This window comes from Rhamphochromis sp. 'chilingali' (assembly GCF_963969265.1).
Source record: "Rhamphochromis sp. 'chilingali' genome assembly, chromosome: 6".
Lineage (NCBI taxonomy): Eukaryota > Metazoa > Chordata > Actinopteri > Cichliformes > Cichlidae > Rhamphochromis > Rhamphochromis sp. 'chilingali'.
In genome coordinates, this window is record NC_137933.1 from 20313520 (window position 1) to 20339449 (window position 25930).

A 25930-nucleotide genomic window follows, 5' to 3' on the forward strand; every position below is an offset into this window, starting at 1 on the left:
AGTACGATCTATACCAAGAGAGTGTCTAGTTTCTGTTTACAATATTGTGCAGTGACATATTCACACACTGAGATGGCTGGCTTGGAGGACATTGTACTGTACTTGTTCATTTGATTAATAAGGGTCAGCTTCTATGTACTTCTACAGGCTTCAGTGTGGTCAGGAAACCTTAGCTGATGGGATGAAAATGTTCATGTTTATACACAGTTGGACTCCAAATAAATATATCTATCATTAATATGCATAATAATACGTTAACAGACTGCCAATTTGATATGTGTTACACCTCTATTAATCAAATAGCTTTAGTTATTTATATGATCTCATTTTAACATTGAGTTGATCTTTTTTTTTTTTTTTTACATTTTTTATTTGTTTTCTTTAGAATTTGTGCAATCAATACGACAACGGATTGTAGGTTTTCTTGTTTATCATTTGTAGATCATTTTAAGACTAAATCTGACACTCAGGAAAATAAACCTACTCATATATCAGTGAGTGCGTGTTTGGTTTAGGAGTATCCCTCATCCTGCCTGTATCCATAGCCTCCTCCCTGTGCTTCTTCCTGGACATACTCCTCTGTCTTCTCCCAGCTGGCAGCCCAGCCTCCATTCACCTGTGTGGTTGCACCATATGTCTTGGCTGGCCCTCCGAAAGCACCGTAGCTCTGAGTGATGTCACCTGTTTCTTCTGCCAGCTCGTCCTCATCAATGAAGCCACACTTCTCCTCACTGGTCAGTTCCGGGTCAGCCCACGGCTGTTTTTCTCCTGATGCAAAAAGGCCGTAGAAGATCACGCCTCCATAATGCACCAAGGAGGCTATGAGGAATACATACTGCCACTCCTCTCTGGTCTGAAGAGGGAAGAAAAAAAATAGTGTTTTCATAAATACGCTGATCATACCAACAATTTGCCTGTTTATTATTTGTGACCTTGGAGCAGAGTATTGGAGAAATATTTAAAAGGTGTCTACTTTGTAAATCTGTGGCTGCACACATCAAATTATGTGTAGAAATGACATCAGTCCATGTAGAAAACAATACTTGCTACCGAGAAGTACAAGTAAAAGCAAGTTATACTTTTGTGGGCTAGCTCCCAGAGGGATGGTCTTAGTCTTATTTATTTAAATAAATAATAGATAATCAAGACATTTCTAGAGTTTACTCATATATAGTAATACATATATAGTATACTCATATAGCTACGTGAAAAAAACTACAAGGTCACTGCATGCAGATTTAGGCCATTTCTCTCTTATTGTTATTGTCTTTACCTTAGAAGACAAAACGCCTCGAGGTAACTGTAGTGCGATTTTGTTCATGTATAAATAAAACTGAATTGAATTGAATTTGTAAATGTCTGGGTGAAGTATAATTTCTCTGTACTTTTACAGCAAATGTATAACATGCTGTTATTTCTTTAACTGTTTATGCAAATGTTGCCAGAAACCATTAATGAAAGGTATGCTGTATGCTTTTTAATGTCAAGCAGGGAAAATTAAAGTAAACTTCAGAGTTATTTGTTAATTTTTGCACACATTTGAAATGTATGATTTTCATGATTCTGTCACATTTGGAGGAAAAGCCCTTACCTTGTGCTTTGTCATAGCACCAACAATCAGCGGGCACACCATGCCAGATAAGGTGCCCACACCATTAGAGATGCCCATTAGGATACTGGCATAACGCGGAGCAATATCCAGGTGATTGACATTGAAGCCTGACAGCAAAACAACAACAAAAGATTTTATCTTTGTGAGCTACAAGCCTGGTTAACATAATTTAAAGGCCAGTTTGATACAGAAAGGGCAAATGCTATGAGTAAAGTATAAAAGGCAACTGATGCATGACACAGTTACAGATAAAAGTAGCACAAATGGTGACCATCTTGTTGCAGAAATAGGCACCAACTCGCCACACGACCTCCTCCCCCACTCTGACTAGCTGAATGAGTAAGTGTCCTCGTGAGCTGCTGCACGCCGCCTGCCTGGCAAGTCTCCCGAGACAGCTAGCACTGAATTATTAAACACTCTTGGAGAAAGCTGGAGAACACCAGCAAGAAACTGATTTTGCACGTAGTCACAGATATCTGCAGCTTCTATAACTGAGCATAAACATGACAACAGCTGTTGAATGAATAGCTGGCCTAAAGGTTTAGGATCATTAATGAAATTAAATTTCTACTTTTACTCTCCACAGCTTTCTAATTATGGATAATTTCCATGGAAAAAGGTCATTTTTATAGTCTTTTTGTCCAAATATCCAACTTGAAGTCTGTACTTAGCTAAGAAATAATAAATAAACACTTTTATTTATTATGAATTAAATAGACACGATATGATGTGTTAATTAGCTTCATAAATGCTTGTTTTATTTTTAAAACGCTGGAGAAAGCCACACTCGCTGTTTCTCCTGGTTCTACTCATTGTGGTATGCTAGTCTTCTAGCTCTAGCATCAAATATAGAACACAGAGCAACAGCATTTAATACCAAAACAAATCAGCACATCTGTCACACGTCGTCTTATTTTATGCCTCATTCAACCAAGAAGTTGTAAATAAAGTCCAAAAGGCACTGTAACAAAAAATAATTTCCCCTAGGGATCAATAGAGGATTCTGATTCTGATTCTGAAAAACTCAAAGCCACAACTGCCAGCCTATGGTAGTCTTAAAAACAAACTGAATGACAATTATTTCGGACAAAATTCAAATTTGAGATTGAGGTGAAACAAAGAGCAGACTCTGAAACTGACCTGAATGGAAACAAAGGCACATAAATTGTAATACAACACGCACAGAGGGAGTGTCACTATGATCTCTGCTGAGCATGCAATGGCTCCATCAAATCCTTACTGTACATATATTATATAGACAAAAAGTACCGAGCTGCCTTTAACATCATACATAGCAGTATCTAGACTGATATTAGGCATATATATATTTGTTCGGCTGCTATTTATTTTTGTTACAGGAGTTTCCTAACAACTGTTATGTGTAGTTATTTATGAGTCCTCACTAAGATAACCCAACAATGTAGTTTTAAAATATATGCCGTCTGTTATCAAAGCAAGTCATTAATCACTCTTTTGCATTCTGCCCGATTAAGCTTGAGTTAGGTGTTTGTTGTGTCCTTGCTGAGTGATCAAAGGGTTTTTCTCTCATCTCTTCTTTAGGATTTTATTTTTATTTGCCGTTAAAAATGTTGATACAATATGGTGGCAAGGTGGCAAATACGTAATATTGGCTTTTATTATTAATATAATTAACACCCCCTTGAACATCGGTTGGGCTTGATGATGTGCCTCAAAAGAGCGCCTACTAGAGTGTCAACACCACTCTGTAACTTTACGTGGTCTGACACTTTGTGGCTCAGTTGCTGTGGTTCCTAAATACTTCCACTTTGCAATAATCCCACTTAACAGTTGTTCATAGAAGAACTAGGAGGGAAGAAATTTCATAAACTGCCTTTTTGCTGTGGTAACGTTATATTACAGTACTGTGCACTGAGCACTTCAGAATGACCCAGTCGTTCACTTGTAAAGAGGACTGAAGAGGACCACTCCTGTGGTAACTGGGTTGCATTTGTCTGAACTGGGTAGAACAGCGCTCTCTTGTTTTGCACCTTGGTCATAGAATGACCGTCAGAGCACATTGAAGTGGAATGATTTTGTCGCCCTATGTGAGTTCAGAGCATTCTCCAGCTTGTCCTTGTATTATTTTGACTATGACTTGTTTTATGTATGTTGATGTTATGTTTTATTATTAATTTGAAACAGTGTAACATTCTAATGGTGGGCCTTCTTAGGCAGGACTCCCCTAAAAAAAAAGAGATGCTAATCTGAAAGGACTTTCTGATTACATAAAGGATAAACAAATAAAAATACCTGAATTGAAGGATTAAGAGGCTTGGCCCAATACTTTGTCCATAAAGGGCAGCTGATTGCTGCTGTATTAATGTTAAAAAAGTGCACACTTTCTTTGTAAGCTCTGGGTCATTTTATAAATTGTCTCAAAAAGCAGTGCAGTAGCACCAAGTGTTGCTTACAAGTATATTTATTCTTTGTCTAGCTTGTTATCCTTTTCACTGAAGCCCCAAATCATTAAACATTAAATGAAATAAAGCTAAATCTAAACAGTGATGACATTATTTAATCACTTTTAATTTACATCTTGTTTCATACCACATATATTCTGATCTTTTTACGCCTACTAACCTGATATAGCAAATCCACTGAAGCCCACTGCAAGCACGAGGAAGGAGATCGCCACCCCTTTGCTGTGGGAATATCCTACCACCAGTAGCAATGTGGCCTCCATGCCAAATCCTGGCAGGGAGAGACAGTAGTGTCACACACACAAGCACAGACAAAGCCCACGGGCAGTTGGTCATTGTGGTGCCAATTGAATTAAGCGTGATACATGATCTGCACTCAATTACACAAGTGTCAGATATGAAATCAATGCACAGTCACAATCAGTGAGTCAACCCGTGTACTGAAGTATTGAGCAGATAGATTTTTACCAAAAAATATAAACAAAACCATCTCTGCAGCCCAGCTGGCCGTTAAGAGCACCTTAAAAACAACACTATGGATCTGACACCATCAAAATAACACCCTGCAGCCGTGCAAAGAGAGGTGTGGAAATTTTTGATTTCATCCTCGGTTCAGACTTCTCACCTCCGCAGTTCATGATTTTCCTGACAGTGGTAGTTGTCAGGATGTTCTTGCTGCGCAGGTAGTCGGCCAGCTGGCCACCAATGGGCACAATGATGGTCATCACCAAGTGGGGGAGGGCAGAAAGTGCACCGACCTAAAGTCCCATACAGAAAATCAATAAAATTAGATGCACAGCTGAATGCCAGTATAATAGATGAAGATTTATACTTTTGAAGATGTTTCTCCATTAATTTTTAAAAGGCTCTACAATTTAGGACATTCTATATTTTTCATTATTCGTATTTTCTCACTTATTCAAAGTAGCTGAGCAGAAAATAGAAAATATCCCTGTTTTTAATGCATTTTCATACTTTGTCAAATGAATGTTTGAGGGAATGAGCAGCTAATAAGGATCAAACTCAAACACACTTTGAGCATATATTGGTCTTATAGAGCAAATAACAAATTTCTGATTTGAAAGTCACTAAAATAAGATGAATGGCATAAATCTTTGGAATTTTTACTGTATATTTCTACATTTTACACCTTTTTCTGTTGATAAAGACCTCCCCACAGCCATTCATGCTACACCAAAGTAGTTAATTAAAAGATAAACAATTAAATTACTGAAAAGTTCTAGTTGTTTACTGTCTAATATAGAAATTTCAGTTAAAAACAAGTAAAATTTTCATCAATTGACAAAAAAACAATGTTTTAAAACTACAGGACATTCCCGGCACTGACCTACAATATCATGTAGAAAAACTGACACATCCTGTTGAAATTGCACTTCTTTATCTCATATTAATATATCGCAGGGATTAAATATGTAATTTAATCCCCACATAATTAAACGTTTCACTCACCAGGCCCATTTAAGATTAAAGTGGATTGTTTGTGGCCCTTAATGTAAAATGACCTTGACATCCTTGCTCTAAGAGATTCTGTGCAATATATAAAATAACTACAGTGCATTTTGTTTTTTAAATTTAAACCTGTTGAAGTTACAGTTGCTTTGATGTGTTTTTTTATTCCATCATCTGAAAAAGTTCACACAGGCCTTAAAAGATAAGCATGGATATATAGTGGAAATGTATATTGCATCACTTTGTTATGATGTGTATCAGTTCATGAGAGAGAACTATTGGCCACCAGCTGCACTCACACTGATTCTCATAATAAATCAATGAATCTGTCCAAGAGCAAAGCGTCACTCTCAGCTTTAAACAGACTGAATCTGAGTGGTGAGGGGTTTTCTTTACGACTTTAATCTTTCATGTCTCTATTCTTTTTTTTTTCTTTTTTTGGTTGTCTTGTGACATTTTTTGTAAGCTCACCTTGCTTATCTCAAAACCAAACACTTCTTCAAAATATGCAGGCTGGCTAATCAGCAGCAGGTAAAATGTCCAGCTCCTGCAGAAGTTGGCCACAATAATTGCATAGACAGGCATAGAGGTGAAGAACTTCCTCCAGGGTGTCTTGAATTTCTGGAAAAGATTAAGAAAAATGATGGTTGTGTTCACATGAAGGTAAAGAGCTTTGCCTGACTGACAGTTTCTGGAACTGTGTTCATATTTTTGTAATGCTTCTTACAAAAAAATAAATAAATAAAAATGGGCTAAAAACGGGGTATTTTGTGAGGTTACTTAAGCCCAGGTTTTTGACGTTTTTGGTGTCCCCTCACCTCTGCAGGTCCCGTTAGCTTGGCACTCTCTCCAATGCTCTCCTCAATGTAGCAGCGTTCCTCATCAGTGATGGTTGGATGTTCAGCAGGGCTCTCATAAGACACCAAGATCCAGAACATATACCAGAAGATGCCAAAGCATCCTGTTTGTATGGACAAATTACAAGTCAGAAGGTGTACAGAAGAAGCATTGCAACTAATTTTGACCTCAGCAGTAAGCACATGCAGAGACTCTGGCAGCCTGATCTTTCTAAAATGCCTGAGAGAATAAAAGCCAGACAGGAAAGCTAACTGTATCCAGTCCACAGAGAAAGACATGGGGGTTATTTATTGACACACCAAAACATCAGGGGGGGGGGAAAATCAATACATAGTCTGCCTGGCTAAATCCATTTGACTTTCACTGAAGTCTCTTAGTTTTTCGCAAAGCTTAAAAACAGTTACATTTATAACCTACATGTATTTTTAATATATAAAAATTTATCTCCAGTTCTTTTTGTATCAATATGCATGCCTATCCCATGCAGTCCCTCACTGAGTCTTACAGTCTTACCGTAGACATAGAACACTGAGGACCATCCTGTATACTGAACCAAGACCCCAGCCAGAGGCATCGCAATCACAGCACCAGCATAGGAGCCTGGCAAGGAGAAAGCGATTCAGTGCTTGCAAGGACAGACATCATCAAGGTAAAGTAAAGTTTAACAAATCATATCTGAATCTAGAAGGAGAAACAGAAACAAAAGTATTTACCACAGAATGAGAGGGTGGCCAGACGACTCCTTTCTAATGGCGGCGCCCATTTACTCCAGATCCCATGACAGGCTGGGTAGGTCACTCCCTAAAGCCAACCACAAGGAACAGTCTGTTTTCATTTGTTACAGTAAAACAATAATCATCAGTGAAACTCTCTGCACTTTGGCCTGTTCTTCTAAGCTATTGTTGTTATAGAGATGCATGTACTCTTGTCTCCCAGAGGCCAGAGGGATTATATAAATGTAGCCAATCTATATGGTCTGTGTGAAAAATATTGCAAAATTTGAACAATGGCACAATTGCAGAGCATGTACTTTCATTAGCTTGCACTCTTTTTGTAGGCTACTGTATGAATACTATTATAACAGGAAAGGCTTTCAGGATTTCTAGACCAAAGCATAATTAAATTATTATACAGATGTATTATTATATGTATATGAATACAGATATTTTCAGGTTTAGGATGTGTTAAACGTCCATCTGGAATACCCAGTTAGACTTGAATCTGAACCAATAGACATGTCATAAGTAATCAAAATTAACATTTTCGCCCTTGTAATTACCATGAACAAACAGCTCAGCACCATGATGACCTGATGAGCTGTTCAAGAAGCAAAACAGGCCTGCAGACATTAAATGCTAATCAGCCTCTAATTTGAACAAACTTCACTGATTTTAAATCCAGTCTGCAGGCTTCCTTACAGTAGGGCCTGCTGGTCTTTAAGGAAATTAACTGTGTACATTACCACGTGTTTATATGTCCAGGAAAAGCTGTATCTTTGTATGTTTATATCTATCGCAACAGACTTTATAGCCCATGTGAGAACTGCATTATAAGCCCTCCATGTTTTTTACTCCAATAGGTATATTTCATCAACATGAGTGTCTAATTTCACTACAAAGCCAGGAGGATTGATATCCCTCTGCAAATCAACATTTTCCCCATTATCCATCTCTGCAGGATCACTTTACTGTTGTTTGTATTCAGGCACAAAAAGGCACAATAAAGGAAAGAAAAATGAGCTGGACAAAGCCATGGAACCAGTTGGAGTGGACTGGATCAATACAGTGCATCTCGCATTTCATTGAACTGCACGCCATACTCTTTATTCTCTCGGGAACTAAAATTATACAGTGAGCGAATAAAGTGAGAGAATAAATTCATTGCTGATTTTTTTTATTCATGCACACAATAAAAATAAAATAAAATAACATAAAATAAAACATAGACTGCTGTGACGCACCTCTGACAGTGTCTTACCTCCACCAGTCCTTGTAATATCCTGACAAATATGACACACCCATAGTGGACTCGGGCAGCCGAGGGAATGAACATGTTGAGAGTGGAGGTGAGGACGATGGCTGCACCAAATACCCTGAAAATATCACAATGACCAGCGTTTTAAATTTCAATCATAGCAAATCGCCTCATTATTAACTGTGCTGAACGTATGGCAACACATTTTATTAATCAAGTATCACAACAGTCGACAGCGTGCTTTTTGGGTGAACATTGCCCGGTTTTTTTCCAGACACTCATAGTAAAGCAAATCCATAAAACAAACAAAAAATAGTATGTGTTACTTCCAATGGTAATTTTAAATCTCTTTGTTTTTACTTTGTTTTGCTGGAAAAAGCCGAAACCTTCCATTTCAGCTTTAAACCATCACTGCACCTGAGGAGGATGCAGGGCTGTTCGCCGGTCCTCGGATTTGATTGGCTCTGCCTTACACGCGCTCTTTGACGTCATGTAAATGAATATTTGAAGTAGCAACACCCCGTAAATGACCACGTCACGTGTCGCTTAGCAACCGTTTTCGCTTTCGTACAGCTCGAGACGTGTTTCTCCTGAAGAATGGCGTTTAATTTTAGTTTCGACGCTGACCGAGAGCGAAGAGGACAATTAACCGATGACTGCTCTGCATTATAACTCGGGGGAGAAAAGATTCATGCAGGCTAATTATTCATCAGGCTGTTAAATTTAGCCCTAGCACTGCTTATTCTGAAAGCTTACATGGAAGGTTGTAGAAACAGGAATGCTTTTATTATCGCTATTTTATTTTATTTTTATTTTATAGATAGGCCATATTTTTCCATCTTTATTTTTAGGAGGGAGCAGGTGAGCAAGCAGAGCAAGGCCGAACACACAGCTATTTCTCATTTTTGTCACGTCCCACACTCCCCCGCCCCTCTCCTCCGCACGTGGGGGGACAAGCCCTAATCCGGTGGAGACTAGTGTTGAGCACGAGACCGATTGATTCGCTTACATCCTCGTGTCAATCACACAAACGGACTGCAGGGAGATACGATTGTAAAAGTCGCGGGCCCTAAATAAAAATATCACAAAAATATCATTTAAAAAAAACAATTTTCCGTTTTATTTGAGCAAAATGATTGGATGAGAAATGTTTGGTACCATATCAACGTCCATCCACTAAAATGTGTGCCGTGTTGTTGATATGACAGCATACAGTCTCTGCAGTTTAACGTAATTATAATGACTGACGCATTTGGCAGTGCTCATGTGAATTAAAGCCTTTGGCGACAGGACCGGGTCTGGTATCCATGCCCTGAGAGAGCGACAGATTAGACCCGGCTCCCCCAAGGGAGCTCATTAACAGGTGGCAGAAAGCCCTGACACCAGGAGCTGCAGGCCTGCCAGCCCAGTGCCCTCCCTGCAGCTCTGCATCACTTCAGATCTGCAGACTGTCTGCTCCCTTTGTGCAGAGATGCTCTGCATATAACCGTGACCTGCTCATCCGTTTCACAGTTCAGACACGGATATTTTTATGCCTGCTTTTGGCTGTATTTGGTTTTACTATTCTTTTTAATCGGAGGTGATTTTATTCCACTCCCCGCCTGAACGGGTTTTTTGTTTTCCCACTGTTGATAAAAATTGCAAATATAGAAATGAATAGACAAAGGGAGTAAGAGGAAACGAAAGTCACGCCAATTGTTCAAACAATTCTTTTAATACCCAACACCAAATCACGAAAATCTGCCGACTGAATATAGCTGTGTCGTATTTATGGTAATTCAGGGGAGGTGCCGCCTACCTGTTCGCTGCCAGCCTGGAGGATATATATCCTCCCGGGATTTGTGTCACGATATAGCCCCAGAAAAAAGATCCGTGAATCATTCCCACCGTCTCTGGATCCCAGTTGAACTTGGCTTTCTGGCAGATAATATGGAAAACAAAAACAGTGGAGTTAAAATGAACAAGTGGCCTATGCGCTTTGGAAAAACGTACATGTGTTGCATGTGAGCTCTATTGTGGCTAATTAACCAAGAAATGAACGAATTTACTCTATCGAAGAATAAATCTAAACGGGGGCCTTTTTAATAAAAGCCTGCATGTGTTTATTTCGACTGGATTTTCATTGATCCGATTACTAAAGCACCTAATTTTCCCGTAAAAAAATAATATAAAGCAAGCTAGTTATGTGTAACAGTTTGGCTTTCTTGGTAAAGACGAATATTGGACGAAATTTGAGATAATGCAGTTGTATAATATAGGGGTCAGGATGAATACTAAATACATGTTTTATAGAAATTGTTCGAAATTTTCAGGCATTTTTAATGCACCTTTTGTATGTAATATCCCTTTAAGAAAAAGACTGGCTTTTACATCATGACACTGACACTGTTCTACGTAATTTATTACACCATACACAGGAAACAGTGACGCTACTGATCTTAAATCTTATTGAACCATCAATGTATGCTATTTAATCCTAAGAATATCCTGTGTAAGCTGTGGAGGCCTGGTGCCATTTAAATCAGGAGCATCTCTGGCGCATTTTTACTTTCCCTGCACACAGATGTATGTATACTAAAGCTCTGTAGAAATGACTACCGTGGTTCATTTAAACTTAGAGGGGGGCTATTTCACGGCCTAGTGTGCCAGCAATAGAAGGCCTTTATGTGTTTCTCATTTATCATGTGCAGAGAAACTCGTTTTAATAACCATGTGCCATGATGTGCCTCGTCTGTACACGATGTACTCGCTCGCTCGCTTTGCCACACCTCTTTGATGATGATCTTGCCGTTCTGGTGAACCGTGCTGTTGTTGACCATGCCCACTATGGCCACGCCCAGGTTGCATCGGATGCCGAAGGAGATGCAGAAGCCCAGGCCGCTCATGATGGCGATAATGTAGCGGCGGGGCAGGCCGAAGCACTTGCAGTCGCACAGCGGGGGTTTCTTCTCAGCGGCCTCCCGTGGCCTTCCATCCTCCGTGAGCTCGATCACTTCCCCGGTTTTCTGCCTCCTTTCTATAACCCTGCAACAACCAGGGGGTGATAACTCTGTCTGTGTGGATCCTCACTCATCCAGGTCATGGCAGTCTTAGGCGATTGAAATAAAGCCAACTGGGATTCTTTCTTTCTTTCTTAAGGTTCATGGAGAGATTTCATACCTCATCCACATCCAAGAGTTTTGGGGGTTTTTTTCGTTCTGAAAACTGATGGAGAGTCCCAGGTATTTATTGTCTAATGGGGTTGTCCCTTTGGAGGAGGATCTAACCCACCCTTTGTCCACAGGGTAAATACCTGGGACTCTCTTGGATGGGAGGTGAAACTTCTTCACTAACCACAAAAGTCCAGTTATCTTGATTTCTACCGCTTAAGAATAACACTGTCTGCGGATCCAACTAACACCACATGAAATTAAGATTCTCAAATTTATAAAAACAACAGATTTTTTTCTTTCTTTCATGGAGGCCCATTAATATTTCCATTTAGCATGAATATTTTAGTAGGGGCTGGGTGCTTGGGAGTATGTGTGTGTGTGTGTGTGTGTGTGTGTGTGGGTGTGTGTGTGTGTGTGTGTGTGTGGGTGTGACCAGGATACTGTTTGAGACGTCTTGTCAAACAGTCAAGTAAATCCTGGAAGCATTTCCTGTAGAATCACCATAATGAGAGAGAGGTAGTGGGAGGTTTAGGCCTCTGTGATGTATTTACATTATGGAGAGCATTTATTCACACTGAGGACAGCATGTCTGTGAGGCTTTAGTCAGACGACTCCTGCAACGAATTAAAAAAAATAAATTTGATGCTTTTATTTGCTCCAATAGGAGGGGAAAGCTTCTAATGGGAAACGAGAATGAAGGTTCCCCTTGTAGAGCAGAATTAAGTCGAATATGCCCCTGACTGTACCGCATTGCAGCACCCAGCTCGCTTTCACACTCATTAGCATTCAGGGACCGAGCAACAGCTCCAGCCTGCAGACAACCCGTCTGTGGGCTTTCCTCAAACTCCTCGTGCTTTTCTTTTTTATGTATTAATTTTTTCTGTCCAGGAAAATCGCGTTTGTCGCAATCAGTTAATTGTCTAAATCTAAAATGTTATCAAAACATGTAAATCTCCGTCTCTGCAAACGAATGAAGACATTCCAAGTTAAATAAAAGGGACAGCAGAATATTAGAATTAAATGCGTGTATTTGGGGTGAAACGTAAGACCTGGTTCAGGGGGTAAAGCCAGAGAGGATACAGAGAGCCACTGATGTTTAACGAAAGTCGGTTTAATTCCATTTCTCCTGCAGATTTGAGCAAGCACTAGGTGCAAGGGTATGTAAGGCGGAGAAGATGAATTCGCAAGGGAATAGGCCCGATGTGAATATAGCGGAAAGTCTAAAAACGCATTTATTCTGCTGAACACTCAAAAATAAATACAAAATAAATAAAACGGGTTTTTTAAATCACCAAACATCAACATTAAAGAAAAGACACACACACATATCGAGGTGCTGAATTAATCAAAGTGATAGCTGTAGATTAAAATGATTCAAATGAATAGAATTTCCTTTTATTTGGTTATAACGACATCGTGAAATGCTTTAAAAATCACGAGTGGAGTCCCACAAATTTCTCGCGCGGCCTGCGCGTCCTCTTTAACCTAATCTGCCAATCAGATTCATGTGCAGGCCCCTGCATCAGGATCTAGTGGCATCCATACCCTTGCCAGCAACACACACACACACACACACACACACACACACACACACACACACACACACACACACACACACACACACAGAGAGAGAGAGAGAGAGAGAGAGAGAATTTTCTTATTTTCTTCTAGAGGCGTGACTAAGTATCCCTGTAAGTTGTGAGACAGTGCTGGGTGCCCTCTGGACCCACACGTCGTGCCTTGTTAAAATCCAGCATACAAATAATCTGGGCTCAGACGGTTTCAAACGCGCTGTTGTCCAGATTTACCCACAAAAAGAAGAGCCCGTCCTTACCTGTACATATGACCCAGGGTCTTCCCCGCAAATTCCTTCACCCCCGCCGTTGCTTTCGTCTTTACTGACTCCATATCCAGTTTCTGAATGCAGGCCTGTTTTCTCAATATTTGTTTTACTGTTCAGGCGTCATGTTACAGCGCAGGATGGCTGGACTGCAGCGGCTGCAAGGAAAACAACAAACGAAATTACGAGAAAAAAAATGAGCCCACAAGGAAGGCGACGATCCAACAGCCGGGAATAATTCTCAGCGCTAGGCTGAAAGCGCAGAGGCGAAAAGAGCCTGGTGTAAAAAGGGGGGATCAAGCGAGCAGTTCGCCTTCATCCACCACCAACTCATCTCCTGCCTGGCGTACAGTAGCCAAGCCAAGTGCCATCACGACGAAAGCGAGCGAAAAAATTGATAGCCGGCGTCGTGGAGCGATATGGATCTCTCTTCGCACCCAAAAAGGAAAGAGAGAGGGGGGAGAAACAGAGCTAATGAATGATGGATATGAAATAATTAAAAAAAAAATCCAACAAAACAAAAGTTAAAGTTCAGAAAGCGGGAGTGGGCGTTTGGAGTGGCTTCAATAAATCAAAGAGCGAGTGAGGCTGTATCGTGTCTCCTGTGGTGAGCGCAGGTTCATCTGACGTCGCGTTCAGCACCGAGGTCAGCGACAGCAACGCTCCGCGTCCAAACATCTGGCCAGCTGCTCAGCCCAAATAAAGGCCACACGCAAAACACAACATGCCCACAAACGCCATGTCTATATATTTATATATATATATGAGCCTGTGTCTAATAGCAAATAAAAAAAAAATAGTGAGGGGAAGAAAAGGAACTGCTTTATAGCTCAATCGGTCTCTTTATTTATCAGCTGAAATGTGAAACTAAATGAAGCTATTTTATATCAACTTGTGTTTTTTAACACTTTGAAGAAAAAACGAATATTAACAGCAACAGTACATATGAGAGCTGCAGTTCTCCTGAGGGCGGTGCTATGGAAACCAATGGAACAGGAGTGGATCTCCCCCACCCATCCCAGTGCTGCCCTCCAAAAAGCTCCTCAACGCAGGAATCCATCAATAATTTAGCCGTCTCCCCGGTTTTCCTCTCCTTGACAACCACATCTTCCCACAGAAGCATGAAGAAAATCTTAGAATAATTAAAAAGAAATCTTTCTCAAAAGCATACGTCGAATAATAATAATAATAATAATAATAATAATAATAATAATAATAATAATAATAATAATAATAATAATAATAATAATATGCTTTAATACGAAGATCTTATTTTATTCACAGTCAAATAACCTGGGGGAAGCGACCAGGCTCTTTTTATTTGTTGGTATGGGGCGACACCTGGTGGTTGAAAATAGCAGTCTGAAACTTTTGTGTGACAATCTTTGAGGTTATTCGTGCATATTTTGTGTGTCTGTTGTTAGATTTTTGTATTTATATTGCATTTGTATAATAGTTTATATTTGGCTTCTCCTGAAGTCATTATTCAAAAACTGGGTTTGTCTTCACTGATGTGCCGGAGCAACAGTGTGCATAGTTCTTACACTGACCTGATGAAAGTGCACACACGTTTCAAAGGAGCAAGACTTTCGTTCGAGTGTTTCTTTGTTGTTAACATTCAAGCATAAAAGCCGCCTAAACCAAGTGATGAACCAGTGAGTTGTCTACATATAACAGACAACTCAGCAAAGAACCAGAGATATATTCTATCTTGAGACACTTTGTTACAAGTAGCCTGACACAAAAACACAGAATTTGTTCCCCTTTCTTCAGTTGAATATATGAAAAATGCTGACAATAACACAGTTTGACAGGGATAAAACTGTACTTATTTATCAACAAGGTGATTCCCCAAAGAGCTATAAAAACCTTAGAAAAAAGTTTCCTTAAAAAAAATCAAGAAACTGGACAAGGGGAGGACAAGAGAAATGGCCTAAAAACCACTGATGAACAGCATCTGAAAGTTATGTCTTTAAGATATAGGGAAAAAAATCAGCAGACGTGAGAGATGCATTCGGCCCTTCAGTTGATTCATCCACAGTTCACAGAAGCCTCACCAGACATGGTTTTAATGGAAAGGTGGCTGTAAAAACCATAAGAGAGGGAAACAGAGAGGAAAGGCTGAGGTATTCCACATTACACAAGGACTGGACTGAAAATCAGCAGCGAGAGGTCTGATGGACCAATGAATCCAGATTTGACAATTTTAGTTCAAATTGTCTTGAATATTTACAGGTCAGTCTGTAAAACACAGTGGAGCCTCATTAAGGACAAAGTATTTTCAGCAAATATATAAAAACACAAAATGGAGCACTGTCAGTCATAGATCAGCCTCTGCAGAGCCTGGACATCAACATTACCGAAGCAGTGTTGGATTATCTTGACACAAAATACAGAAAAAGGCAGAGCTTTGAATGTCCTTCAAGAAAACAGGAGAACTATTCCTGAAGACTACTTAAAGAAATGACTAAAAAGCAGCTTAAGAGAGTTCAGGCTGTGTTGAAGAATAAGGGTGGTTGTGCCAAATATTAACTGTTAAGCTTGTTTAAATTGTACAGATGTTTTTCTGTGGAGAAAAACGTGATCTTAAAATAAAGTTGGATGAGATCTTTATGTTGGAGAAAGATGCAAAACATAGATGCGCTGGGTGTCTTATTGTAATTGAAAATAAAGCTCCAACAAAAAATGACTTTTCTTTATTTATTGGGAATTTTAACAATTTTAATAAGTTCCTGTTCAACAGTCGACAGAAAACTTACATATTGATACTGACAAAATATTTACATGATCACAGTTCATGCACAAAACTGGTACACTGCACATAGTTTGCAGCAGTAACAAATACTATGCAACAGATGTTGAGAAACAGATAGGAATTTTTTTTCTTTAAAAAAAAACATACAAAAACAAATTAAGACAGATGTTTAAGGCATTCGTTTGTTGGGAAGTCCATCATGGATGTTGCGGGATTTTGCACGCCTCAGTAAACAGTCATGCTCAACAGACACTGAAAGATTTTAAATCCTGAGACTGGAGTGAGTGTCGACTGTCAGATATATCCTGCTGATTGCATCAGCCGCTTTACTGTAAGAAGTTAAAGCACAAACACGGAAACCTAAAAAAGCATAACAGATTTATACGCACTCTATATGACAAATGATCAACTTATTAAAAAAATAATCAATCAGACGCTTGCTACAATGTAAAATGTAAAGCAGGAGTCTTATTTTTCATTAGTGTGGTGGAAGAGCTGTCTGAGCTAACACTGCTTCTTGGCCAGTTACGAGGTGATGAAGAGGACAATCTAAAACAGGGGTCCCCAATCCCAGTCCACGAGGGCCGGTGTCCCTCCAGGTTTTAGATCTCACCCTGGGTCAACACACCTGAATCACATGATTAGTTCATTACCAGGCCTCTGGAGAACTTCAGGACATGTTGAGGAGGTCATTTATCCATTTAAATCTGTGATGGATCAAGAAGACATCTAAAACCTGCAGGGACACTGGCCCTCGTGGACTGAGATTGGGGACCCCTGATCTAAAAGAAAGAACCCAAATGCTGCAAGGTCTTTTATAGGCAAATGTAAAAGCATAAAAATAGTAACTCTAAACACAAATGCTTCAGGCCACAGGGCAGAAATGGATCAATAAATTAATTGCACTATAGCCCCTTAAAAAAACAGCATCTTTATATCTACAGCAGCACTTAGACGTCAGCTATAGTTAATGAGCTGGTTACTAAAACCATTTCATGTTACTCATACATATCCCCACCAGGCTACAAGAAGATCTGCTTCCTGTATAGTTCTCAGCTTGCGGTTGGACGATTAATAATATGTGGTGACATAACTAATGTGAAAGTTGAAAATTAAAAGTTGGCCATTTATTGTATAAACGGGGAAAAGTAAAACCAACACATGATCTGTCCAGTGCCCTGACAACATGTTCTTCATGTAGTCTATTTTGTTTGTTTGTTTGTTTTTAGAGAAACTTTACAATTGGTCCCGCAGCAACTTGGTAATACAAGCAGAAGATCAGACACGAGCCTGCAGCTGCTGTCTTAACGCATTATTTCTGTCGCTAACTCAGGTCAGAGTGAGTGGAAAAACACCACACATCTGATTGTTACAGTGTTACTGCAGTGTGATGGAGGTACTTGGTTTTCAAATGCACAGTTTTAAAGAGCTTTTTTCTACATATAATAAACACTCAAACAATGAAACTCATAGTCTACTAGCTCGGCTGTAGATCAGTAGACATATTGTTATGTAGCTACCTATTAAAATAAAAATAAAAAACTAATCATGGTGAAGCTGTCCGAGGAAGCACCGCCAGTTGACTTGTGTTTCATCTCGCATATGTTTTTAAATATTTGTAAGCATGAGTGTTTTCTACATTCACAACTGACTAAATATTCAGTCCTTCATTCTCATCAAAGACTAGCATGCAGAATACTAAATTGACGTCACAGTCAGCTCTTTAAAGAGGAATCAAACCCACTGTCACACATTCAAGAAAACAAACCTTAACTGTATCAGAAAACACAGAGATTATGCTTTTATGACAAAGAAAGATGAATGTAAATACAGTTTTTATGGAAAATAAACGCTTCGTCTGCAAAAGAAGCTGATTTTAAGGAAAATAAAATGTTATACTGCACTGGATTTTAAATGCTGTATCTATGCGTTTCCTAACATAGGAGTATAATGTGGAAGGCTTTATTGTCCATCCAAAATGAAACAAATAGCGTTTTGAATTCAAAGACAGAAGCCCTTGCATATGGCTGTTCTCAGGGAGAAGAGAATACACAGACATGTCCGCCCTCGGCTTGGTTAGCTGGAGGTGCGACGCAGGTGCTACAGGCACTCAGAAAGCACTTCGTGTTTGTCTGGCGTCAACGACGTTTCCGAAGTTTGCGGCTCTGTGATGAAGCTGGCACTCAGCTGCAGTTTGAGCCTTTCCACCTCGTAGTTATGCAGGTGTTCTTGAATCAGGTATCGTTCTCGCTTGATGCGCGCCTTCACATCTGACGGGACGTCTGGGATCATCCACGCAATAAAGAACTTCACCACAAAGACCACATGCTGCAAAGAGAGCGTTGGTAAAGATATCATCACTTTGCAACATTAATTCAGGTTATTATTTATTTATTTATTTTTACGAGTGAGGAACGTGTGAGGGAAAAGTGTATTTTGTCTTACTTCCATGATAATAATGAAGGCCATTTTGGCTGCCAGGATGTGCCAGAACTGCATGGTGTGAGTGTACTCGTTCTTGTGGCCTGGAGGGTGCCGGTAGTCACGGTATCTGTACAGACCAACAAGAGAGCGGCGTCACATGCAAAAATTTCAAGGGTTTGCAGAGAATGGTCTGAAAATGAGAAAATATCCAGTGTTTGACATCTCTGGGGGAAACTAACTCAAATAACCACTCGATACACCACCAATGCTTGCAGAAGAACCTTATAAATTGAAGTGAATGGGCTACAGAAGCTGTCATGTCAATGTGAACCAACATCTCTGAGGAACTTTTCCAGCCAACCATGAAGAAATAAGGCAATTCTTAAGTCGAAAGAGGGTTCAATATGCTGCTAGCAGTGTGTGCCTAATGAAGTTACCAGTGAGTGTACAATAAGGCTCCCATAACAGACAGAAACATGAATAAACTGAAAAGTACGTAGATCTATGCAAACAGTAATTTGAACCTAACTGACAAGTTTGATGAAATGCCTTTCATAAAAGTTATGTTTGCTAACATGTAAACACAACATTAGTACTCATCTACAGTCAGTGAGAATGCCAAATATTTACTCTGATTTTTGCCTCACGAAAGCCTTTTCACCACCAATTGCTGCATGTAGCAGCTGGAAACAACACTGTAAGATTAGTGAGCCTGAATCTCAGATGAAAGATCCTAAAACACTCCATTGACAGGCACGAACTGCAGAGTCTTGCAATGACTTTCATTGGTTAACTCATTCTACCAATATTTTGTAAAGGATATTTATTAATGCTTTAAATATGCTGAAAATATCTAAAGAGCTTCTTTCAGCTCTAATACCTGCAGGTCGTATTGAAGTGACGAAACCAGTTGTCCTCAGTCATATTTTGTGGTCGTATCGGTATTCTGTATTCTGACAGGCTGCTGTTGATGTAGCCCTTCATGCTGGTACTGTTGCTGTAGGCATACAGGTACACCATACGGGGGATCATGTCTGAGGTGAAGGCCATGATGAAAGCCTGGAAGAAAAGGGACCACAAAAAGTTGTTTCTGAAGCTTATTTCCAGGCTGATACGTAAGCACTATCTCATGAAGTTTAACCTCATTTTAAATGCGATGAAAGGGGAAAAAAAACTCACATTGGTAACAACAGACAAGATGGCCACTGAATTTAGGATCTCCTGCCATGCTCCGATGTTTCGAGCCTTGGATGCCACTGGTCGCCTAAACTGGGTGGTGAACTTCCAGGCGTCCACCCTGATTTCCAGGATGTTGTTGAACAGGGCCAAAAGGGGGGCCAAGGGGAAAGAGGCCACAAAGAGAGTGATGAAGCCAAACTGGATCACTGGAATTACAGGGAAAGCAGTCAGGACAAGTTAAACATTTCCTGTTTAATGTGACTTTTTAATTGATATTTGAATTTATCAGAGAGACTAGTGAAGCATCTCACCCATCTCTAGGTACTCGTAGAACAGGCCCAGCTGGCTGAAGTTCTGCAGAACATGATCCTGCTCCCATCGACTGTAATGGTTCTCGGGGTTGTGACGTCCCTTTCTGCTGCTCCACCAGTTACGCATCAACCTAGCAAAAAAAATATGGAAAAAATATGGTGGAGCTTTCCACAACGAGATTTTCAGAGCAAGAATGGTGACGTCAAGCTGCAGATTTTAAGATGCAGTTCTCCTCTGGGAGTTTAAGACACCACCTCAGCACCTCTAAAGTCCCTGCTTGTTTTGTAGCAATTTCAAAGGTTCAAGAAGGTTTCATTTTGTCATGGGTTCATGTAAAAAGTGTGATTTTTTTTAGTTTTTTATAAATACTGTTTTCTGTTAAGTCGCTTTCATTTATGCGCCAGGCACTTAAAATCCAGCTAATGATCTTCACTTACACTTTTAAGCTGCAATAGGCAGAAATTCTTTTAGCATGGCTGGACAAAAAATGCACGACAGCTTTTCAGTTTAATGTAATTCAAGAGAGGAAACTCTCCCAACTGCCTCTGGGCTTTGTTTTCAGGCTTTAGAAGATTTACTGTATGATGGAAGACTGTCAACAAGCAAGGCATTTTTCTACCTAATCAGGTAAGGTGAGGCAATACAAAGAGCAATACAGTCAAATTCACAATGGGAACTGGATGTGGTGGCTCCGTGCGTTAAATGGAGGGGTTTGGGTGTACCTGGCCTCTTGCCCTATGACAGCTGGGATAGGCTCCACCCCCAATGTTAGGCCCTGGTTTGACAATTTTTGCTAGTGCTTCTAGATGCCGATCCTTGTGGATACTTGTTTAGGTTTTTAGGTGCTTTCCTGCTACAGCACACTTAATTCAAGTGATCATCTTGTTATCAGGCGTTTAATACGCGAATCACTTTAATTAGGTGTGTTAAAGCAGGGACTCGGGTCCTTAGGAGTGGGGTGACTGTAGCTCAGGAGGTAGAGCAGGTCACCTACTGATCGGAAGGTTGGTGGTTCAATCGCTGGCTCCTCTAGTCTGCATGCCAAGTATCCTTGGGCAAGACACTAACCCCAAGTTGCTCTCTGATGCATCCATCGGAGTATGAATGTGTGTGAAGAGAGCATTCAGACAGCACTCAGTTTAGAGTCAGTGCTTGTGTGAATGTGGCATGTTAAGTGTCATACACTTAACTGTGATGTGTGTGGGTAAGCAATAGTGTGTATATGTAAATGATGCTGTGTCTACATGTGTGTGTGTGTGTGTGTGTGTGTCAGGAGGTTGGAGAGGACTTTAACACACAGTTATTTGGTTGTTGGATTAAATGTTTATATGAAAATTAACTTCATATTTGCTGAAATTGAAGTTACATTTTTTACTCTTGGACATTTCTTTCTAAGGGTAGGGTAAAATATTTTTAACTAAACTTTACGCCATAGATAGTTAATGTATTATCTTTGTGGTTTCATGTAAATCTCTGACTTTTTTCCAGACTTTGGAGCTGATGATGGTTTCACAGATTGTGGCTTATTGTTCGGCCAAATAAGACAAACATTTGACGGTACTCACGGCAGCAGAGCTTCTTGAATGTTCCCCCATAACTGTTTCCCCGCCATGACGATCAACAGCTGTGTGGTCAGCTCTATCAGGCAGCCTCCGGGGTCACACTAGGACAGCAAGAGACAGGCTTTTCTGTCACATTTCTTGTATTTATGAGGATGTCTGCTTAAAGAAATACGTCTCAGTTTAGAAAAAAAGAAACAATGCTTAAATGCTGTCTTTTAAAACTCACCTCCTCATTCCTAAATTTCTTCCATTTGCCAAACATGTATGTGTAGTTACCCGGGTAACCCACAAATTTGCCTTTGAAGAAGGCCACATAGAAGCAGGAGGAGTAGTAGTTGACAAACTGGAACATGAACATCTTCGTAATCAACCTGTTCTCATATTCCAGGTGAGTTTTTGGTATTTCTGCAGGAAGCAAAGCATCATCAGTTAGCAGATCAGATAGTAAATCATCAGTTTTATTGTATTTTCTAAATCCTGTTTGCCCAATTAAATCCCAGTACCCATATCAGTGATCCAGATGGCCACCTTCTCATAAAAGAAGTTAAGGATCATGATGATGACAAAATTGATGCAGGAAGCGGTGACAGAAGTCGCCAGCTGTGGGGTGATCAATCCGCCGACTAGCAGGGTCTTGTTTTTATGGTTGCCGGACTCTCCTTTATGGTTGCCAATGATACTTGCGAAGGATGCATAGACAGCCAACCTATATGCTATGACCCCAGTAATACAGGCCAGAATCAAAGAAATCTGTGGAGAGAACACACATGATTTATAAAGCTGTGACTAGTTATAAAATCACACACACATGCACTTCAGCTGAATAATCGCTTACCCAGAATGTAACAGTGGCTCCAGAGAGGCAGTAGCGAGCACACCTGGTGTGGAGGGGGAGATATGGCTCCATTTCCTGAAAGATAAATTGTTGTTATTTAAAGCTCAGACAGACAGAAAAATACCAAATAACCTTTTCAGCAAATTTAACTGCAATATCTGTTTTTCCAGCTTTAGAAAGCCGAGTGGGAGGCAGAAGGTTTGGCAGTGTAAAGGAGCAGGAAGAGGGAAATGGGTGCAAAATGCAATGAGGGCTTTAACCTGTGAGAATGAGGTTTAAATCCTGGGAAGGGGAGCCTTAAAACAGAGAGAGGAGCACTCTTTGTACTCAGTGTAATTCCCATTTTTTCCTTTAGGTCCAAGCTTTTTGCCTATTATAACTTTAATAGTTTGAAAAGCACCTGTGTGATCTTGTTGAGTCTCCTGTTAGTGCATTTGATCTCAAACTCAGGCCGAGTTTGAAGCTCTTGCTGTTCCTCTTCAAAGTCCACCAAGTCCCACTCGTACTCCAGCCGGGCCTGGCGCCGCTTCCAGAACTCCAAAAACAGAGTTACTGTCAAAGTCAAGAAAAAGACACGGCATTTTTTAAAAACCATAACTGGTCAAGATCGATCAAAACTCTCATAACTCTCACATCCATTTGGCTTTATGCTGCATTTTATGCTATGCTACCTACAAACAGCCCCGCTGCTTTGGCATAACAGCATAATTGTGCCAGCAAATCTTCCCGGACTGGAGCAGTTTAGGCAAAGTTGGACGCTCTTTTCGTGTGAAAGGGCTTTAACTGGGAAAATCTGGCCAACAGGAGGGGGTTTCGTTGGATCTCCTACAGAAGTCAAAAACAGCAAGAGCGGCACAGACTGACACTTACCCCAGATCCCCATAAACATGGCAAAGAACACGGTTGCCTCATTATCAAACAGATGGGATTGCTGGAAGAGAGAATATGGAAAAGTATAGGTTCCTCAGACAAGCACAAGAGATCACATGCTGGGAACAAACAGGGTAACATGCTGGTTACTCAGTATGTAGCTGTATGATTAAATGTGGTCAATCTAAAACATTTTAGTCTATGCAATAATAGTTGACCTTTTTTCACTGATTACATAAACCGCATTGATTTAAATAAATTGATACAATGTAACATATGTGTAAATGAAATTATAATAACGCGACCAGCTAATATATGAAATGGAATAATTACCCAGGATGAGAGACACGTTGAGTCGAGCCTCCAGAAAGTGCAGTTTTTATCGCAAAGAGGACACATCATGATACTGCCTCCTATTTTAGGGTCACATATTTCTTTGCTAAAAATAAAACAAAATAAAGAAACCCACAGATGAACATACAGTACACACAGTAGAAGGCAATTCAATAATATTCAAAGTGTCTGTATATAATATTGTCTAAAAAGGGTATTTTGCCATAGTATAAGCATTAAAGGGACATTTCATCGCTCTAAAGCACATTCACGGTTTCCTCTGGCCTCGTGTGTTGTTCGTCCATTCTAGACCTAGAGGGCATAGTAGCGGCACATGACCTAAAGTGGCTCAAGTGCTCGGATCTGGCAGTGAACTGCAGGCTGGGCAGCCTCCATTTATCCACTTAAAATTGGGTGTGCAGGGTTTTTTTGTGAACAGTTCGGTGATCCAGCTCCACCAACTACAGGGACAAGAGGCGCAAGCCTGCAGAGGTCTGTCAAGGAACTAGCCGAAGAAGTGGAGGAAATGAGCTACTGTTTGTGGCTACAGAGGAGGGTCAGATGCAGGGGGTGGCAGAGGGATATCCTGATGTAGCCAATTGCCGCCTCACCTGGAGATGTACAGGGTACAGGGTGAAACATTAGTGACAGGTTACCAGCTGAAGACCCTGAATCTGACCCAAAGTGCACTGGAGGAGGTGTGAGGCAGAGGGCTGAGCAGGAAGTCTAGAACCTGTATATTTTATTTGGTTTTTAAATGGATTGAAAAAGTGTCTTTCTATCTGTGACAAGAGTGTGATAGGATGTAAACACTGGTGACAAAGAAAAGAGCACAAACACAACAGCTACAGTCTGCATAGCTTGGTGCTTGGTTTTATATTTATATATATTATACAGTGGGGCAAAAAAGTATTTAGTCAGCCACCGATTGTGCAAGTTCCCCCACTTAAAATGATGACAGAGGTCAGTAATTTGCACCAGAGGTACACTTCAACTGTGAGAGACAGAATGTGAAAAAAAAAATCCATGAATCCACATGGTAGGATTTGTAAAGAATTTATTCGTAAATCAGGGTGGAAAATAAATGGTAAATGGCCTGCATTTGTATAGCGCTTTTCTAGTCCATAGGACCCCAAAGCGCTTTACACTACATTCAGTCATTCACCCATTCACACACACATTCACACACTGGCGATAGCAAGCTACATTGTAGCCACAGCTGCCCTGGGGCGCACTGACAGAGGCGAGGCTGCCGGACACTGGCGCCACCGGGCCCTCTGACCACCACCAGTAGGCAAACACGGGGTTAGTATCTTGCCCAAGGATATTTGGCATGCAGCCAGGGTGCAGCCTGGGATCGAACCACCGACCTTCTGATTAGTGGCTGACCTGCTCTGCCACCTGAGCTACAGCCACCCCAAGTATTTGGTCACCTCAAACAAGGAAAATCTCTGGCTCTCACAGACCTGTAACGTCTTCTGTAAGAAGCTTTTCTGTCCCCCACTCGTTACCTGTATGAATGGCACCTGTTTGAACTCATCATCTGTATAAAAGACACCTGTCCACAGCCTCAAACAGTCAGACTCCAAACTCCGCCATGGCCAAGACCAAAGAGCTTTCGAAGGACACCAGGAAAAGTATTGTAGACCTGCACCAGACTGGGAAGAGTGAATCTACAATAGGCAAGCAGCTTGGTGTGAAAAAATCAACTGTGGGAGCAATCATCAGAAAATGGAAGACATACAAGACCACTGATAATCTCCCTCGATCTGGGGCTCCACGCAAGATCTCATCCCGTGGGGTCAAAATGATCATGAGAACGGTGAGCAAAGATCCCAGAACCACACGGGGGGACCTGGTGAATGACCTGCAGAGAGCTGGGACCAAAGTAACAAAGGTCACCATCAGTAACACACTACAACGGCAGGGAATCAAATCCCGCAGTGCCAGACGTGTTCCGCTGCTGAAGCCAGTGCATGTCCAGGCCCGTCTGAAGTTTGCCAGAGAGCACATGGATGATACAGCAGAGGATTGGGAGAATGTCATGTGGTCAGATGAAACCAAAGTAGAACTTTTTGGTATAAACTCAACTCGTCGTGTTTGGAGGAAGAAGAATACTGAGTTGCATCCCAAGAACACCATACCTACTGTGAAGCATGGGGGTGGAAACATCATGCTATGGGGCTGTTTTTCTGCCAAGGGGACAGGACGACTGATCCGTGTTAAGGACAGAATGAATGGGGCCATGTATCGTGAGATTTTCAGCCAAAACCTCCTTCCATCAGTGAGAACTTTGAAGATGAAACGAGGCTG

At 40.6% G+C, this 25930-nt stretch overlaps 2 protein-coding genes across 2 annotated transcripts in view; both read right to left on the bottom strand.

Moving 5' to 3' along the window:
• Positions 1 to 345: 345 nt before the first annotated feature.
• On the bottom strand, positions 346 to 13993 carry slc17a6b (solute carrier family 17 member 6b). The gene is made up of 12 exons (XM_080885339.1): positions 13342 to 13993; positions 11124 to 11379; positions 10154 to 10272; positions 8359 to 8473; positions 7095 to 7182; positions 6895 to 6981; positions 6342 to 6484; positions 5995 to 6144; positions 4679 to 4811; positions 4214 to 4324; positions 1592 to 1719; positions 346 to 853 (listed from the first exon to the last, which is right to left on the bottom strand). The coding sequence occupies exons 1-12, from the start codon at positions 13413 to 13415 to the stop codon at positions 512 to 514; spliced, it is 1746 nt and encodes a 581-aa protein (XP_080741465.1). The 5' UTR covers positions 13416 to 13993; the 3' UTR covers positions 346 to 511.
• Positions 13994 to 16040: 2047 nt separating this feature from the next.
• The window catches only part of LOC308398938 (anoctamin-5-like), a 31346-nt gene continuing 21456 nt past the window's right edge, over positions 16041 to 25930 (bottom strand). Inside the window, exons 9-20 of the mRNA XM_080885832.1 lie at positions 23618 to 23723; positions 23285 to 23345; positions 22815 to 22966; positions 22415 to 22489; positions 22083 to 22329; positions 21806 to 21984; positions 21583 to 21680; positions 20017 to 20147; positions 19706 to 19911; positions 19407 to 19585; positions 18548 to 18653; positions 16041 to 18430 (exon numbers count right to left, since the gene is read on the bottom strand). Coding sequence (XP_080741958.1) covers positions 18203 to 18430; positions 18548 to 18653; positions 19407 to 19585; positions 19706 to 19911; positions 20017 to 20147; positions 21583 to 21680; positions 21806 to 21984; positions 22083 to 22329; positions 22415 to 22489; positions 22815 to 22966; positions 23285 to 23345; positions 23618 to 23723 — 1768 coding nt within the window. The 3' untranslated portion in view covers positions 16041 to 18202. The remainder of the gene's footprint in view (positions 18431 to 18547; positions 18654 to 19406; positions 19586 to 19705; positions 19912 to 20016; positions 20148 to 21582; positions 21681 to 21805; positions 21985 to 22082; positions 22330 to 22414; positions 22490 to 22814; positions 22967 to 23284; positions 23346 to 23617; positions 23724 to 25930) is intronic.

What these genes read in the sequence shown, in the direction of transcription:
- slc17a6b (XM_080885339.1), bottom strand. Translation starts at nt 13,415, where the DNA reads ATGGAGTCAGTAAAGACGAAAGCAACGGCGGGGGTGAAGGAATTTGCG. An exon ending in TTGGTTTTGAGATAAGCAAG is followed by an intron (nt 4,812 to 5,994) that starts GTGAGCTTACAA and finishes ATGGGACTTTAG; the next exon opens with GTCGGTGCACTTTCTGCCCT. An exon ending in CAGTGGATTTGCTATATCAG is followed by an intron (nt 1,720 to 4,213) that starts GTTAGTAGGCGT and finishes TTTTGCTGTCAG; the next exon opens with GCTTCAATGTCAATCACCTG.